General features: G+C 44.3%; 1 protein-coding gene across 1 annotated transcript in view; it reads left to right on the top strand.

Annotated features, from left to right (window-relative positions):
- The first annotated feature begins 17,117 nt into the window (after positions 1-17,117).
- Positions 17,118-18,789, top strand: part of PLCD1 (phospholipase C delta 1) — a 51,971-nt gene continuing 50,299 nt past the window's right edge. The window contains exon 1 of the mRNA XM_061996742.1: positions 17,118-17,421. Coding sequence (XP_061852726.1) covers positions 17,388-17,421 — 34 coding nt within the window. The 5' untranslated portion in view covers positions 17,118-17,387. The remainder of the gene's footprint in view (positions 17,422-18,789) is intronic.

The raw sequence follows: 18,789 nt of genomic DNA, 5'->3' as shown, positions 1-18,789 counted from the left end.
TTGTTTTGTTCACACTCCTCAGATGGTCCCCACATGTCCCTTGTTATCCCATGTGGACTCTTTAAAGATCAGCTGTTGTCCAAACCCATACTTTCTTCTGGTACCAACCTTTTCAGAATCAGTCCTTCCATTCTAACCCAGCAAAATCACCTTAACATTCATGGCAGTGGTTTATTCAGGCATCCAGGTACCAAATGTCCCTGTGGATAAGGCAAGCCCAGCTCCTTCAATCTGCTTGTTAGATTGATAAGATGGACAGTAACAAAACGTTACTGTATATATGGCCAGATGTGACTTGAATGCAATCAGGGAGCTCAAGCACTGGTAATGTGTACGCACCTACGTGGCAGACTGGAACTATATCTTGTGCTTTTTACAAAAATAGCAAGTTCCATAGCAGTTTTCATTACCTTGCTCATATTTTATCATATAAAGTATAGATGGATGTTATGACCTGGGCCTGTCCACTCATCCAAGCCACACTGCCTGAGCTTTCTGATGAGGATGCTATGGGAGACAGTGTCAAAAGCCTTGCTGAAGTCAGGGTGGATGACATCCGCTGCTCTCCCCTTATCTACTAGCCCTCATAGAAGGCTATCAGGTTGATCAAACAAGATTTCCCCTTGGTGAATTCATGTTAACTCCCCTTGATAATAATCTTTTCCTTCATATATATGTATATAAAAATACAAAAAAGTCTTGAGTTATACATCCATTGTTAAAAAATCCCACAAATCACAAAATCACAGAACCACAGAATGGTAGGGGTTGGAAGGGACCCTTAGAGATCATCTAGTCCAACCCCCCTTCAGAAGGAGACTCCACACCCTCCCTGGGCAGCCTGTGCCACTGCTCCATCACCCTCACAGTAAAAAAGTTTTTTCTTATGTTTAAATGGAACTTTTTGTGTTCCAGCTTCATCACATTACCCCTTGTCCTGTTGCTAGATACAATAGAAAAAAAGGATGCCCTAACCTCCTGACATCCACCATTTATATACTTGCAAATATCAATGAGATCCCCCCTCAGTCTGCTCTTCTCCAGACTAAACAGCCCCAGTTCCCACAGACTTTCCCATAAGGAAGATGCTCCAGTCCCCTGATCATCTTGGTGGCCCTGCGCTGGTCTCTCTCCAGCAGTTCCTTGTCCCTCTGGAGCTGCGGAGCCCAGAACTGGACACAGGACTCCAGAATCCATAGGATTCAGAATGCATCAGGACTCACAAATGTTTTTGAATGTTTTTAGCATGATTTGAAATGCAGACTTCAGGTGGCATTCTTTAGATGCAGAAAAGCGAGGGAAATGATATTGCAGTATTATCTTTTGTACTGGAAGAATTGCACCGTTTTACATATTTGCATCTGAGCTGTAGAAACTTGTAATTCTTTCTGTTTCTTTGCTAAGATCTTCTTGGGTTTGGGATGTTTCGACACAATTCGCCTAAGTATGCAGATGGATGATTCGCTTGGACGTTGCTGCCCTCCAGTGGTCCTATCAACGTTTCCATGTCTTCACGAAACCCTTTTCAAAGCAACTTTTGTGTTAAATCTTTGTTCTGATCAGGCAACTCGGCAAGTAAAAACACTTCCATCGCAGTATAGCCTATTCTCTGAGAAGTGTATTTGGTAAAGTGTGTTTATTCACTAGACTGGCAAAACTCTTTATTACCCCATAATTATTGCAGATGTAGTCAAACTGGTATTGCTGGAATGCAAGTCTCCTTTGCATATGTGCCTTGAAGATCAACTAAAACTAGCATCCACAGGTTGAACTGAAAACCCAAGTAAGATTTGCAGACATGGAACATGCAGAAATAATCTTTCAGCTTCAGGTGGAAAATACCAAACAGCTCCATTTCTGAAAGCCCTCTTCTCACCTTGCACTGATTCCTTGTCCTGATGAAGTTAGCTAGTCCTAGTTAGCTTAAAGACTACTCTTTTCTTACAGACCTTGCCTTGCTGTCTGTACATCTTGGAAACAGTTTGAAATAACATGCAACTCACAGTTACACCTGGATATTCATGATTTTATTTTGTTATTGTGTTATTTTGTGGCTGTCTCCTGAAGTCAGTCAACCCTTTCACTTGCTTCAAGTTTACACTTCCTGACTTCGGGCTTTTGTTTCCCACACTTCTCTCTTGGATCTACAATTCTGTCCCTCACTAAAACATGTCTGGGTATTGCTGAAATCCTTAACACTATAATTTCACTCAAGCCTCATGGGATCTTAAAACCAGACACACCCAACATGTAGGAGAAGCATGTGGAAAATGCATGCACAAAGGAGCCACTCATTCCTTTCTCAATGTCTGGGCAGATATATCACTCTCAAATTAAACTGGAAATGGGCTATGCTTCCCAAAGAGATCCAGCTGGAGGGTGCAGTGCTGCTGTGACACTGGGGCTTGTTAGCAGAGCCAAACGAGGGGCTTATACCCCACATGTTCACAGGTTCTAGGATCAGAGAGGGTGATTGGACTTCAGTCTGACCTCCTTTCATCAAAAGGTATTTACATTTAGCCCAGAACAGTTTACCCAGTAACATGATTTGTTAAAATTAGCAGTTTTCATTCTGTGCTCCGTGACTAGCTGGGACTAGGACTCTCTGAACACTAGGAAAGCAGGAAAGGAAACAGGAAAGCAGCCTCTGGTTAGATTGACAAGCCAGTATTTGGTTTCTGCTTCCAGATATGCCTTTGTTCCCCAAATTAAAGAATAAAACTAGCATTTTCAAACTCCAGATTTTTTTCCCTTTTTCTTTGGTGACCATACAGGCTCTTCTCAGTGCTATTTTTGGTAGCCCATTTCTTGTCACATCATCAATATGGTGGTGGACCACTTCATCTCTCCAGACTTTAAACACTTTTTCAGTAACAAAAAGATTTAACTGGTGCTTAATAATGTTATTTTACCCTTCAGAGACATCACCCATTCCTACACTGCAGGTTCCAGGTTTGCATAGATGTATAGATATATGTGAACTACTGGGAGCCTCTTCTGTCCTAGAAGCACTCTAGCATGGCCTGACAGAACTCCACAATGGCTAGTTTATACTGCTGGGAATAACCCACTGACTGATTCTTCTTTGTAGGAAATATGGTTCTCTCTTCCATTAATTCTCTTCTGGGTTCCAGTTTCTTTTGGAAGCTCTTCACGTCCTTACACATCAACCAGGATTTCTGTAAGTGCAAAGTAACCTTGGAAGAAGAGGAACTTTTGGTCTGTTCCTCCTACTTTTGATCTGTTCCTCCTACTTTTTTCCCTACCCCTGGGAGCTCCTGTCCGAGATCACTCTACTTTTTACCCCCTTGTGGGCTCATTCAGACAAGCCACGGCTATTAGAAAATTATGGCTTGGGCCTGTCTTGCACTGCCCCAGTGGCTTTCCCTCCTTGTCTTGAAATCTTTTGTATAAGAGATTAAACACCTTTTGTCTTATCTCTATCTGGTGAGATTTTTCTCAGCGTCCTGCCAGTGAACTTTCAGGCACAATGAGTTTGCAGATATCTCCCTGCTTTTCTGGTTTATGCACTGGGTGATTTAGCTAAAGGGGAAAATGCAAATCGTTCTTCCAGGCCTATCTGTGCTCTAGATGTCTGTAATATAAAGGCTCTTGAGTTGTCATGGATGGTGTGAGGTCTGAAATTTTGGAGCAGAAGATGGAAGAGATCCACTCTGTGCTCCTAAGTGGTGCAGCACAATGAAGAACTGACACCTAATTCAGAAGGAAAAGGAATCCAAACACCTCTACATTTAGGATTTTTCATCTGGTTTTGTCCCCATTCACCCCCACCCTGGTTAGGATGGCAGAGGCCCCAGAGAAATGGGAGTAAAAAGATAAGCAAGGTTGTTGTGGATTGAGACGAGGGCAGGGAGGGCTCGCTGCCAGTTATGGTTCTGGGCAAAACAGACTCCAGTACTCGACTTAGAGAGGAAAGCAGGAAAGTTTATTCTACTACCTACAAGAAACAGAATGGATTAAAAGCAGAAAGAGAGTAGGATAATGAGAAAAAAACAACACTTTAAGATCTCCCTCCCCCATCCCTCCTTTCTTCCCAGGCTCAGCTCACGGCTCCCGTTATCTCTACCTCCTCCACCCTCAAGAGCTAAGGGGGGCAGGGAATGGGGGATGTGGTCAGTCTCTCACAGATGGGCTCTGCTGCTTCTCTCTTCTCAGATGAGGACGACTCCTGGCATTCTTCCCCTGCTCCAACACGGGGTTCCTCCCCCAGGACACAGTCCTTAACAAACTTCTCTGGTGTGAGTTCTTCCCACCAGCTGTGGCTTCTGCCGATACAGGGTCTGTCACAAGGGACACAGTCCTTAGTGAATATCTCTGGCGTGGATTCTTTGCCACAGTTGCAGTTTCTGTAGATACAGGGTCCCTCCCTCAGGACACAGTCTCCTCCAGACATAGTTTTAATGAAGAAAATCGCTGCCCCTGGCTCAGAGTCTGTAACAAAGTGATTGGGATCCTCCCACAGGACATGGCCTCCTCCGTCCATAGTCACTGCCCCTAGCTAGGGGTTTCAAGCAAAATGAGTCTCTGCCCCTGGCTCAGGGTCACTATCAAAATAAGACTCTGCTGCTGATGCAGAGTCTTTAGCATAATGCAAATAAATCTCAGCTTCATCAGTCCTCTGTGCAGGATGCAGGGGAGTCTCTGCTCCAGCACACTTCCTCTCTTTCCTCACTGACCTTGGAGTCCACATGGTTGTTCCCACTCCTTACACCACCACCAGCCAGAGAAGAAGGGACAGAAGAAGAAACAGGAAGAAACCTCCTGGCTTCTTTTTAAAAAGTGATTGTGGAGGCATCTAATTGGCTCAGCCCCAGAAGTGAGTCTGAGTCAGAGCTGGGGAGAGTTTTGAGCAACATCTTACAGGAGCCATCTTTACAGCCCCTTCTCCCTTACCAGAAAAGGCTGTCATGTCAAACCATGACAAAGGCCAAGTGCTGGGTCCTGCACTTGGGCCACAACAACCCCAGGCAATGCTACAGGCTTGGGGCAGAGGGGCCGGAAAAGCTGTCTGGCAGAAAATGACCTTGGGGGTGTTGGTGACAGCAGCTGAACATGAGCCAGTAGTGTGCCCAGGTGGCCAAGGAGGCCAATGGCATCCTGGCTTGTATCAGAAATAGTGTGACCAGCAGGCTCAGGGCAGTGATTGTTCCCCTGTACTCAGTGCTGGTGAGGCCACACCTTGAATACAGTGTCTAATTTTGGGTCACTCACTACAAGAAAGACATTGAGGTGACAGAGACTGTCCAGAGACAGCCAATGAAGCTGGTGAAGGGTCTAGAGGACAAGTCTTATGAAAGGCAGCTGAGGGAGCTGGGTGTGTTTAGTCTGGAGAAGAGGAGGCTGAGGGGAGACAGGATCACTCTCTGCAACTCCCTGACAGGAGGTTGTAGAGACTTTTTGGTTTTGGTTTTGTTTTTCCCCAGGCTAGCAGGACATGCTCATCCCAGGAAATCATGAAGCAGGGAATATGTTGTTTCCATTTATGTTCATTTATTGCCACCTAACTGGCCTTCAGCTAAGGCACTGAGACAAGGGCAAGGGATTTCCCTAGTATGGAGCTCACAAAAGTACTATTTTTCTGCCCACTATGCCCTGCTTTAAACCACATCTAATAACTCTTCCATTAAGCATCTTACTTGTGTTTGTATCATAACATATCTCTGACAGGTTATTCTGGGCTTATTTCAGGGCTTATTTCTGATATAATATCTTCCTCAAGGTTCTGAACAAGGAAAGGCCTCCCAAGGGAAGGTTTTGCTCTTAAGACAGTGTTACCTACATTTAGTTGCCCATCACATAAGATGACCAAGGATATAAAATACATTTGCCTAGGACTGGCAGACATTGATACAGGATCTGTTGGGGACTGAGGGTCTTCTGCACAGAACCAGATGGCCAGCTGAGACACCTTGCAACACTTGACAAGACTTCTGTGTTTTGGTGGCTAAGTATTGTTTTTAAAGTCAGTCACTTCAAGGAGCAGCATTTTGCCCCTCCAGACACTATCAGTGACAGATTAACCCTGCCCCTCAGTGCTACAGTTTAGCATGGAATCCACGAATGTTAATTTTGACCTAAAAACAACCAGCTTCCCAATGTAAGAAGAAATACTTGCCCTGTGAGAGGGCTTTGGCATATTTTTCACATTTAGCATAAAAGGTAGATTCTTATGAATTGCACTTGGCCTTGAAAATATAACACTCCTGCATCTGCAAAGTGCAGCCCAGAATTACCCCTGATGCATTGGAAAGTGACCTTTCAAGAAGGTAAAAAAAATTCAAAAAAAACCTTCAGAAGCTCATTTTAACCTGTGCTGCAGCTCACACCTTGCAATTCAAAGCATCAGGTCTGCATTCTCATTTAGGTTGAAGAATATAAGGCATAAAGCAGTGAGAACGTGTCTCATCACATCTCACTGGTGCGTCCTTGTTCTGAGACACCGCACAGTTGCAACATTTAAATTAAACTGTTCAAAGAGCAGCCAAAGCAGGTTTGTTCAGTTATCTTCTAATTTGGTAGGGCAGCCCTTCTGACATGTAAAGGAGATCCACCACTGATACAAGCCGGAGTGTGTCAGCTAAGAGCGCAATTTCTGTAGAAAAATAGTTGTCCTTGGGAATTCTCATCTTCTGGTGCTCCAAGCAAGTCTCCAGAGAGAATCACAAAATCACAGAATGGTGGGGGTTGGAAGGCACCTCCAGAGATCATCAAACCCAACCGCCTCCTGAAGCAGGTTCCTCTCGACCAGGTGGCACAGGAACACGTCCAGGTGGATTTGGAAACCTCCTGAGAAGGAGACTACACATTGTCCCTGGGTAGCCTGTCACCCTTACAGCAAAGATGTTTTCCCATGTGTTTAAGTGAAACATTTTGTCTTCCAGCTTATGTCCATTACCCCTTGGCCTGTCACTGGACACTACAGAAAAAAATGTCACTACAACCTCCTGACATCCACCCTTGTACGTGATAATGAGATCCGCCTTAGTCTTCTCTTTTTCATGCTAAATAGCCCCAGGTCTTGCAGCCTTTCTTCATAAGAAAGATATTCCAGTCCCCTGATCATCTTGGTGGCCGTGCACTGGACTCTCTAGAAGTTCCTTGTCTCTCTTGAGGTGTGGAGCTCTTCCCTAAAGTGAGGCTCCAGCACTTACAACTCTGCTCAGAGATGAGGTCCCTCAATAAGATCATGGACCACATTCCTTCTTTTGGGGAGAAAGGAGACCTTGTAGCATTGCCCATTGTACTTTTCCCGCAGCATGTTGGTAGCCCTGCACTGGCAGTTCCCTGTCGCTCTTGAGCTGGAGAGCCCAGAACTGGACACAGGACTCCAGATGAGGCCTCAGCAGGGCAGAGTAGAGGGGGAGGAGAATCTCCCTCAACCTGCTGACCACACTCTTAATGCATCCCACAATGCCAATGGCCTTCTGGCCAGAAGTGAGGTGAAGAAGAGTGTGGTGAGGGTGAAGTTTCCAGGATTCAAGGATTTGAACTAGGTGGATGAAGGAAGTCCTGGCAAGCTTAGGGAGGTGCCTGTGGTACCACAAACTCAAAGGCAACGCCCAGACCACAGCTTCAGAGTTTTCTTCTCTGTTTCTGGTACAGCCTGCAAGCTTGTAGCTGAGATCCCATTAGTCTATATTAATAGCAGTTGGGTAGCTCTGTGTTTTAGTTTCCGGGTATTGTTCCCACATGCAGGTCTGCACGCAGTTGCACAAACCAGGTCTCCTAAAAGCCGAGGCAGGGGCACATCTGTGTAAAGGCTTTACTGGTTTAGGTGCCCTCCAGCAGGAGCAGGAAGGAAATGACTCATTTAGCCTTTTTGCTTTGGCTGTACCAGGCTTGCAGAACTGATGAGGAGGCACTAGAAAAAAACCCCTTCCTCAATGGACAACTCTGATGGTTCTCTCTGCAATCTGTTTCCCCCTTCTCCTCTCACCCCACCCCCCTTCCCCCGGGTGTTTTGCTTTCAAATAACACCACCTGCCAGAGGAATGTGGCTGTGTTTGATTGTATCAGCATGATTTTGGAAGTAGTGGAAGTAGCCATTGCACCTTTAAGTATAAACTTTAGCTCTATTTTGCACTTAAAGCAACAGTTCATTATTCTCCTTTTAATAAAGATATAGCCTGTGATCTCAGACTTACAATTTCTCTGAAGGGTATTTACTCTGTCTATTTTGAGATACTTCATCATCTTAGTTTGGTCCTCTTCCTTTTTTTCAAAGGCTCTTCTCTCTTCAGTGATAGTGTACGGAGCTGTGCTCCTAACTTTCATCTTATGAAGTGAAACGAGATACCCAAAGAAGCTAAATTGGAGGTTATGAATGCTCTTTTTGAATACATGTGATGAGATTTTACAAGTTCATCCTTTTATTCACTTAAGAAATATGGTAATCTAAAAATTAATCTAGTAATAATTTAACACCTTGTCTGATCTTTTTTTCCTCTATATGATTTATTTCAGTATATGTCTTTATCTTCACCTCATGTCTGGCTTTTCAAAGACAATGACTGATTACAAATTAACACCAAATCATTAGGACTCTGGGACACATGGGAATTTCTTGAATGCTTTCTGCACAAACACCTGCTCTGAAGATGTTAGCAGTTCAAGAACATGATCTTATGCTGCATTAATTGATCGGATGGGGGTGGAGGGGAGTCTGATGTCACTGAGCTTGTGTGTATTGTAATTTTAACTCTTTGGGGCCAGAAATAAAAATGCCTTACTTGTACAATCACAGATTGCCCGTGTTGTATGTCCTGGAATCACAAGATCCTCAAGTGTGGTTTAAACTTCTGGGCCAAACTTAGACATAATAGGATTTTCTAAAATGTAGGTGTAAGTCAGGTTTTCCATATTTTTCTGCTCATTTAAAATTCATAGGAATTAACTCCACTGGAAAAATAGAAGCTGCAATTAGGTAATGATATGAACAATTGTATCTAATTACTGTGATTATCCCAGTTACAGGGGATTAAGCTGACAGATGAAGTTTATTAAAAGGAACCATTATAACATTAATCATGAACCCTCCTCTGTACTTAACTCGTACACTCCATTGCTATTGCCTTTGAAGAGGCAACAGTGCAAGAAAAAGAGACGAGTGTCAAACATTCCTGACAGCAGATGACTTGGCCTAATGACTATGGTCTTTCAAGGTTAAAGATGCACTTGCACTTGTGAAGTTCTGTGTCTCAGCTCCATTGTAAACCGGGATGTACCAGAAGGAGCCATTATTGGCTAAAAGTAGCAGGACCCTGGGACCAGCCTCCCACTGCTCTTCTTCTCTAACAGTGATAATCACTCCAAGTCAAGTTTTTATCCCAGTAAGTTCCACACGTTACTAGATTCCCCAGTTAGGTTATTGTTTCTCATTCATGCAATATTAACTTCGTATTAAATGGCCAGATTTCCATTCACAGAATCACAGAATCACAGAATCACAGAATCACAGAATGGTGGGGATTTGAAGGGACCTCTACAGATCATCTGGTCCAACCCCTCTGATAAAGCAGGTCTGCCTAGATCAGGTCACACAGGAACATGTTCAGGTGGGTTTTGAAAACCTCCAGAGAAGGACACTCCACACACTCCCTGGGCAGCCTGTGCCAGGGCTCCCTCACCCTTACAGTAAAGAAGTTTTTCCTTAAGTGGAACTTTCAGTGTTCCAGCTTATGTCCATTACCCCTTATCTTGTCACTGGACATTACAGAAAACTGTGTTGTCCTATCCCCTTGACATCCACCTTTCAAATACTTGTATGTCTTAATGTACTTGTAAGTATTAATGTAAGTATTAATTCCCACAGTTATAAATTATGTGTAGCTATCTAGTATTGTGGGGCTGATCTGTGCTGTTTATTGCTGCACTGAACTGAGAGCTTGATGAAATGTATGCATGACGTTTTACTTGAGCTTCCCCTTCACTGTTGATAGAGTTTCATAGCTGACATGTAGTCTCTGGGGTCCCTTCTCCCCTGCCAGATCTTGCTAATAAGTGATTTAAATGTACTTTTTGTATCTCTGGTAAAGACGTTTTTCTTATCCCAGAACCAAAATATTTAAAGTCAGAGAATTCAACGTTACAGGGCTCACTTAAACCTAAGTTTGTTAAAGCCTAGAAACGCACAAAAATGACTCTCAGACACTCACAAATCTATCCCATAGTGATAGAAATCAGGCAAACAAATATGAAAGAAATCTTTCATCACAAATTAAAATTAGTCTGAAGACAAAATTAGTGAGATATCTAAGTCATACCTAGTCTAACTGAACAGAGGTAAAATTATTTGTTTCCTTTATACCGAAATTCCTAGACTTATAACGAACTTTTCGGAATAATGAGAAAAAACTAGATATTTTATTCCCAAATCTTACGCATAATCTTACTTTTTCCTCTATTTTAATTGATTTTTTTCAGTCTGAAATCAATGTGAGACTTGTTGAACTGGTAACTCTTTAAGTCTTAAGTTGTGAGTGATAACAGGTGACTCTCCTGATTGCTTTATTGCTTTACTTGATGTTAGAAGTGTTTTTGGTTGCTTATACTAAGTGGAGGGAAAACCCTTCAAAAACTTGAGATATACAGAGTCAGGCAGGCGTACTTCTAACTTAGTAAGTAAAATTTATCATCTGCTCAGAAATACCTCATTAATTTTAATGGGACTTGCACAGGATTATGCCAGCAGCAGGTTTAGCTTTACACGTCCCAGCATCTGCCTCTTCTTTTTCCTGTGGCCATGTATTACTCTCCTGAATGGGAGTAATTGTTGCAATAAATGGCTTAAATACAGATGTATACATCAGCATAACCCAGTCTGAAGATATTTTGTCCCATTAGTCCATAATGATAAACAAGGCATCTGGCTGCCCTACCTGTTCTCTGAACTTTATGAATACTGTCTTAACTAAATTCCAGCCTAGTTTATCAGCTACAGTGAGTTGTTCCCAAAACCAATAATCTCACTGTTCTTGGAGAGTCATAAATCTCATCCCTGAGCTTTTTCCAATTTATCTCATAAGGAAATCTGATTTCTAAAGGTCCTGAGCTCTGCCAGCTCCTGCTGAGCCACGAGGCTGCTCTTCTCCACACTGCATTGTGATTCTTGCAGGAGAAGGACCAGCAGTTGCCAGAAAGTGCAGCAGTTTGAAAATTCCCCTATAGGTAAATGTTGGGAGGAGCAGAGTCAGCGGCAGGATCAGTCCTTTGAGTGCCACATAGGCAGGGAGTGCTATCAACAAGCACTCTGCCTGCCTAATGAGAGACAGTATCGATAACAAAACAGTAATGATACCTTTCCAAAAGGCGAGTCATCTGGACAACTGGAACTGGCCTTCCAAATATAGACCGTTTCATAAGAGCCCTGAACAGCTTCTAAAATGTAAAAGGCACTTGAAAAGTTAACATTCTGCTGTCCATGATCAACACAGTTATGTGACTGTTGGATATAGAGAGACCTGATGACCTGAGTACAGTGAGACATCCCATCTAAACCATTAAACAGACTGGGAAAAGACATGAAAAAACATTTCAGTGAATAGCCAGATCATAATAGGAGTGTCTGAAACATTCCTGTCCCACTACTGCACTGACATGAACTTTATTTAATATGACATTTTCTTTTGTGCTGGTTTCAGTAACTTTCCTGCTGACAAAAAAACCCCCCACAACATGTCGCTGCCAAAGCTGCCTGATGACCATATAACCCCCAAAGGCTTCTTACACTCCTGCTGTGTCACAGCAGCAGAAATGCTGAGTCCTTTGTGCAAAGCAAACAAAACCTTTTGCTGTTATCTTTGGGTGAGGTAGTTGGGAACGTTTCTGTGTGATGTGGAGGGTGTGTGTGTGAGTCTGAAAGGCAGGGGGAGCCAGGAAGCATCTTCTCCATAGGAAATACTTGGTGATCAGGCGGTGTAGCATTCCTCCGAGATGAAAAGCTACTCCTTCCACTGTGTACAATTAAAACAACACTTGAGTCATGCTTTCGGAGTGGAGACAGGTAATCTGCTTTGCGTTGGGTTCGCTGTGATTTATGGTTCACCGTGGAATTGAACCCTGCCAACATTTTTGGCTTTGAACTCTGCAAATGCTCTTCACTGCCTGGGCTGGGCTGTGTGTGCACAAGAAGAAAAGGAGGGGAATGCAAAGGGGAATAGGTGTTCGAGAAAAGGGAGCTCTGCTTGACTTCCCACAACCCCAAACGATCTCTGTTTATGCAGGGCTGGAGGGAGGCAGGCTCCTCACCCAGCCTGTGTGACATTTAACCCCTTCCAAGCTCCAAGGCAAGAGAGCAAGTGGGTTAATCAAGGTGTGTCCTGGATTTAGAACTTGCTCTTCAGTAAAATATTATGATGTTGACCTTGTACTCTTTAGGTGGCTTTGGGAAGACAGTGCCAACCCTACAGCCTGTCTGCAGACCTAGAAATCTCCTGACTGCTTCTTGATGAGGTCAGAAAATGATGGTGTGAACAAGAAAAAAGCATGGTGCCCAAAGTAGGCTTTGTGGTTTTGTAGTCATTTGAAACGTAATTGCTTTTGTCAGTGGTCTAGTCTCTTTGGTTGGAAGGTAATCACCTTGGTGCAGTGGAAAGGCTTGTCTTAAACAGCCACAGCTAAGTATTGTGTGTGGCAGTTCTTGCTGTCTTTGCTGAGAGATCTTTTAAGCTTAAGTCTGAGCTGTGGTTGAACCAAATTAAAGAGACAGTGAAGCAAACTACGCTTTGTGAGGCCTTTGTGCCTCCTTTAATCAGGATCTGGGAGTACCAGAGTTGTCACTGGAATAAATCTAAAGCTCAGCATTGAAAAAAGGCCTTTTGTGATAGTCTGGGAGGATGATGCATGTGTTATGTCTTTTCTTTCCCTCTCCACCTCTCAGGAGCCTCATCTTTTCTCACCCAGAGAGCAACCTGGGGGCAGCAGCTGCTTAGCTCCTGCTGCCACAGGTGTGTTTATGCAGGAAATCTATACGCACATAGTCCAAAGAGTAACCCTGAGAGGCATCTCACAGCACCTCTGGCTTCTTGCTGTTTGGAGTCCTGCTCAAGTAATGCATCCTTCCTGCAGCCCCCATCCAGTGTGACTGAGAAATGGGAGTCCTGCTCCTTCCTCCAGTCCTGAGAGCCCTCCAGCTTCTGTGGCTGGGAGGAGGAGAGACCTGGGAAGAGGATGGAGAAGCTGTGCTTTCCCTCCTTTCTGGGTGCCAGAGCCACAAGAGGGAGTTTTCCATGGAGGGCAAAGAATGAGGAGAAGGAAATAAAAAATAACAGGCTGTTTGTTTCTTGAGTCATTGCCATGTCTAGGTTTCTTTCCACACTTCGGGAAATTTTGCAATGTGGACTTCAAGTCCTTCCCTATCCTCTTCCTCTTGCCTAAATATCCCCTTATTTCTAAATATCCCTTTTCATAGAATCACAGAATGGTTTGGGTTGGAAGGGACCATAAAGAGCATCTTGTTACAACCTCACTGCCATGGGAAGGGACACCTTCCACTAGACCAGGTTGCTTCAACCTGGCTTTGAACACTTCTAGGAATGGGGCATCCACAGCCTCTCTGGGCAGCCTGTGCCAGTGTCTCACCATCTTCACAGGGAAGAACTGGAGCCTTCTCCAGGCCAAACAACTCCAACTCTCTCAGCCTGTCTTTGTAGGAGAGGTGCTCCAGCCCTCCGATCATCTCCACAGCCCTCCTCCAGACTTGCTCCAGGGGGTCCATATCCTTAAATGTCCTCTGCATATGGCTCCCATCCTATAGCTCTTCCCCATGCAAACAAGGAGAACAAACTCAGTGCATCGAGGCCAAAAAGCCCTACAACTGCTTGCTCCTCTCCTTGATTTTATGTGCCCTTATCTGGTAATTTTCCTTCAACCTTTTCATCCCAATCTTTTTGGGAAGATATTGAGGAGGAGCTTAGGGCCGGGTATGGCTGTGGGCAGCCAGGATCCTTACTCCAAGGAAGACTGGAAAGGTAGAGAATAGGAGCTGCCTGCCACATGTGGCTGAGTCACCACTTGGAATTTCTCACATTTCTCTTCATCTTGGCAGGATGATTTGGGGATTAAGATCCTGACAACAAAGGCAGGGAAATAAAGCAGCTTCCTAAGTCTCAGAAGACTTTAAATGTAATAACCTGCAGCGTGCAGAGGGCTGGGAGACACCAAGCTGGGCTCAACATTAAAGTCACTGCTTGTGGGTGAGACATAGAAGAGTCCAGAGGGAATAAATTCAGCCCTCCTTGTAATCCTTGTATTTGTGGAATTCAGGAAAGAAGGTTTTTCTGTGTGGTTTTGTTTTCATTGTTGAAAAAAGGTGTGTTCCTCCTGTGAAATAATCAGTGCATGCCAAGTTGCTTGCTGTAAAATCCTGGAGGAAGCAATTTTATCAAGGAATAAATAGAGAGAAGTCAGCATGAGCAGAGAGTGTGCAATCCCCTTGCTCAGTTACCTTGCAACAAAGTAAAAGATTTTAGAGTCCTGTTGTTATCTCACTATAGAAGTTAATTTTTTAAAGCAGGGAAGAAAAACCTGCGGTGCCTAAAAAAGGTAATAAAATGCAACCTCATGGATGCTGGAAACAATCTGCTCAGAATAAATGGTATGTGTTTAACTTTGAGCCTAGTAACAGTATTGCTGCTGTGGGTAGAGACAACATGCACAAAGGAGTGCTGTTTAATTTTAATCACACTGAACCCTCCCCTTCAGGTTCTGGTTTGATCTCTAAGATCAAGGACCACAACACTGGTTGTGGGCAAATTGGTAGATAGAGCTGTGTTCAGGGAAGAAGCAGTCGGCTTGTGAAAAATAAGGAAAGATACAGCAACAGTTGGCTGCTGGGTATCTGAACTACACGTTTTTTTAGGAAATGGATTGCTATCTCAGGACTTTCAGATGAACGCTGACTTTTTGCAGTTCTGTCACCAGTTTTAAACTTGCCACTCAGCTATGATGCTGGTTTAACTAAGCTGAGGGCAATCCCCTTCACATCTTGCACCTTCTCACCTTGAATGCTATGTTCAGTGTTGGGCCTCAACACAACACACACTCCAAGTCAGGCTCATTGATGATTTAGGAATGCTGATGACTTAGCTTAGGGTGGCAGAAAGGTCCCACAGTGCTCAAAGCAGCCTAAATGGTGATGCTTCTGGAAGTGTAGAGAAGCAGGAAGAGCAAGTGTTAACAGGGAAAAGTGAAGAGTTGGGCAAGGTTTTGTGAGTTCTCCTGTCAGGCACCATTTCTGCTACCATCATGGTAGCATGGCAAGAAGGAAGCACGAGAAACTGTCATGAAGGAGTGAATGCAGGGGATCATCTTTGAGGGACGACGGCAGAGAACCTCGTTGGCTTGGCGATGCTGTGTCCAGCCCGCGGCAGTCAGTGCACCCACAATGCCCATCACAGTGATTCAGGGGAGCCATGGTCATGCCTTGGTACCATTGTGCTGATGTTGAAGGAGTTCAGAATATGGTCCCCTTCATTTCTGGGACTAATGTATCTCTTTTTACCTCAGCCCCCTTTGCCACAGAGAGCTTAGGAATAACTGGCTGGTATGTCTCTAAGTGAGGGGCTTGTGTTAGGAAACTTGAGGACACAATGGGGTGTGACACAGAGAAGAGCAAAGGAGTTATTATAATGCCATTTCTTGTCACCACTTTCAAACTGCCGACCTTTACTTTTCCTTTCTTGTAAAAACTGTAATGTCCTCATCACTTCAGCTTTACCTGAGTTTCCAGTCTGGCTGAGTCATCTAACAGCCTCTTGTACACTCCCTTCACTACTCTTCCCTTTCAGTTGAAAGGGTGACATTTTTTCTGGTGTTGTCAGGAAATCCCCTTGCCTTGAATCTTTTAAGGCCCTAGGAGGAATCTCTTGGGTGACTTCAGCTGCTGTCCTGCCTGCCTGCGGCTGACCTTGCTGACAGTTTGCCCTTTTCCAAATCAATGTCTCCTTGTCTGTGGGTTTGCACAAAGGATGCTCTTTCCTGGGTCCTTTGGAGAATGTCTAGAGGGAGATGAGCCCCCTCCATGCCATAGTGGTGGCCATGAGGTAGAAGAGTGGGCTTTTGAGAAGTCTTGGGCTGAAATCTCTGTTTGGTTTTATTAGTTTTGTGCTAACACAAGGAGCTTTGCTATATTAGGGCAATTTTCTTTCTGTGGTGGCAGCAGCCTGTAAAACTGAGAGCAATGTCTGGGCTCTGAAAGGAGCAGCCCAGTTCCTGGCAGGGAGGGACAAATAGTCCTAGTCCCAAAGTATTTTTCAGCATGTTTCCTAGATCTGTCAATCAGAGAGATACTTTTCCCTTCTGTTGGTGGAGCTGCTGGGTTTACAGCTGCTGAGGAGCAAGGGCTTTGAAATCTGCCAACAGCTCCAGCAATTGTTTGCATCAAGGTAACCTAAATAACCAGAAAAGGAAATAAACAGCAGCAAAATAATACCTAAAAACCTTACCCTAAACGTTCAAGTTTTCGTTCAAGAAGGAAACTTTATTTTCCCTCACTGTATTCCCTTTCTTTCCCCCCTCCCTGTTTGCCAATATCATCTTTCTACTATTATCTATATACCTCTTTAAAAACATTTAATTTAAGAGCAGAGGACAGAGTGTCAGAAGTCAGTTCCACTTGGTAAAAGCCTCACGACAGTGCAGGCTTTTTTGCTTTATGTCTTCCTGTCTCAAATATGAAGCTTGTACATCTTCTTTTGCTTAAGCTCACGCCTCTGCAAGCATTTGTGGTTACAGCTTCTACATTGGCAACTTCTGACTATTTTGTTTTGTTTTGTTTTGTTTTCCCCTGCAGAAGGCTATATGTCCCCACCACTGTCTTAAAGCACCTTAGACCCAAATTGTGATCACTGGCATCTTCTTGAAGTCTCTTTTCTTGATTTCGGGACCACGAAGGGCAGATTTGTGGCGGCCACTGTCTCCTGGAAGCCTCGCCGGAAAAGAGCGAAGCACGAAAAAGGGCCAACAACAGGAAAAGAGGTATCGATGTCAAGCTGCCGTGGTAGCAAAAAGGAGAAAAAAAGCAGGAGGCTGGGCCAGCGGTGAAGACGCCAGATTGGAGCGGGGAGGAGCCAGGGCCGGCCCGGCGCTGGGGCTCGGGCGCTTGGCCTCAGTCGGTGCGGCGGCCGGCGGGCGGGCCGCGGCGTGCGGTGCGGGAGGGGAATAAATGAGGAGTCATCGCGGAGAGGCATTTCCAGCCAGACGGAAAGAGCGGGCCTCTCCGGAGGGAGCTGACGTTGGGGAGTGCTGGAGCTGAGAGCAAGGGGAACGTCGCGGGTCTGGCTCCCACCCAGGGCCAGCGCTAACATCTGGGCACAGCTGTTTCCTGCAGCCCTTTCAGCTGCTGCTGCACGGCGGCTTGTTTTGTAGCGATGGAACTGAATGGCACTTTCCTCGCCTGCAACAGTAAGTCTGTAGACATGTCCTTGCATTTCAGTTCTCTCGTCTTGTCCAAGAGCTTTGTTTTTCCTCCGCTGTTCTCCTCCCTTTGCCTCCCCATTCTCTCATTTGGAAGCAACGCGACATTTAATCAGTGCTACAGAGAGAGATGACAGATTTCTCTCTCTTAATAGGGTTAGCTGTGTTGGTAGGGAGGGTGTCTTGGCTGGATGAGGAGTGTCTTCAAGTCCAGAAAAGTTGATCCAAATCTCCTCCCCTTTATGGTGAAACTGAGAGTGGGACAGATGCCCTATGAGCACTGATGAAGACAGCAGAGTTGGGATAAATCACCTCAGCTCAAGGTCTGTCCCCAAGACTTTGTAAGTGTTCAATACAAAATAACTCATGTTTCTAAAAAAATCCTCTCTGCCCTTACAGCAAGTGAGATTTGAGAGGATTCAATTGGTACCAAGACTGGGAAGACAGTCCGACAGATGGTGTAATGGAACATCACTTATTCCCTTTCATGTATTGTTTGTTACCTCTTCACTGTATTTTACTTGCTCTGATGAGCAGAAACAAGTGAGAGCTGTGATAGCTACAGATTAAAATGGGATATTGTGCTCCCACTCAAATGGGACAATAAACCACTAGAGCAATAAGTACTTGACCAGAAACATAACCAGTTTAGTATTACTAGAAGAAATATGAAAAGATTCCTCCAGGCTCAAGAAATCTTCCCTCTGATTTTCCCAGATGCTAGAAATCTGACAGGAAGGTGAAACAGAGGTTAGCATTGTGTTTTTTGTAGGTATCTCATTCTTTATACGTTGGGGAAAGAAAGCTGAGAAATACATCTGGAACTGTTAAAATATTTCTTATTCTGGCCCATGGGTAATTTTTCAGTGAGTTTTATTTAGTCTTCTGGGGTTAGGAACCAAGAAGAATTCAGTGGCTGTTTGTTCATGTATTTTCTTGTCTCAAGCAGAAAAACATACAAGTGTTGAATGAGCCAAGCTTTGAAAAAAGTATGTGCTTGAAATTCCTTGACACATAACACACACAAGTGCCAAAGTCACTCTGAATGCCAGTCTACTTAGACAAGTTGCTCACATGTTCGTTTGTTAAGCAGGATCAGGCTCGTGCTATGTAGTTTGTTGGATTTTTTTTTGATTCTGTGGTTTATAGATAGGTTTTGTGTACGGCTGTATGTTGAAGCTCAGTTTCTTTCTTTCAGTTTCTCTATTTTTTTTTTTCGCCCTAACATAGCCAGGACAACAGCTGTATTTACCGTGCCAGAATTAACCACAAACACATGGCTCAGTCTTAGCAAAACATCTGGCAGTCAGTACGAGACACCCGAGATATTTTTCTGACAGTAGAAGTGGGTTTCAG

This window comes from Colius striatus, chromosome 5 (genome assembly GCF_028858725.1).
Source record: "Colius striatus isolate bColStr4 chromosome 5, bColStr4.1.hap1, whole genome shotgun sequence".
Taxonomy (NCBI): domain Eukaryota; kingdom Metazoa; phylum Chordata; class Aves; order Coliiformes; family Coliidae; genus Colius; species Colius striatus.
This window is presented reverse-complemented; position numbering and strand designations above follow the sequence as displayed.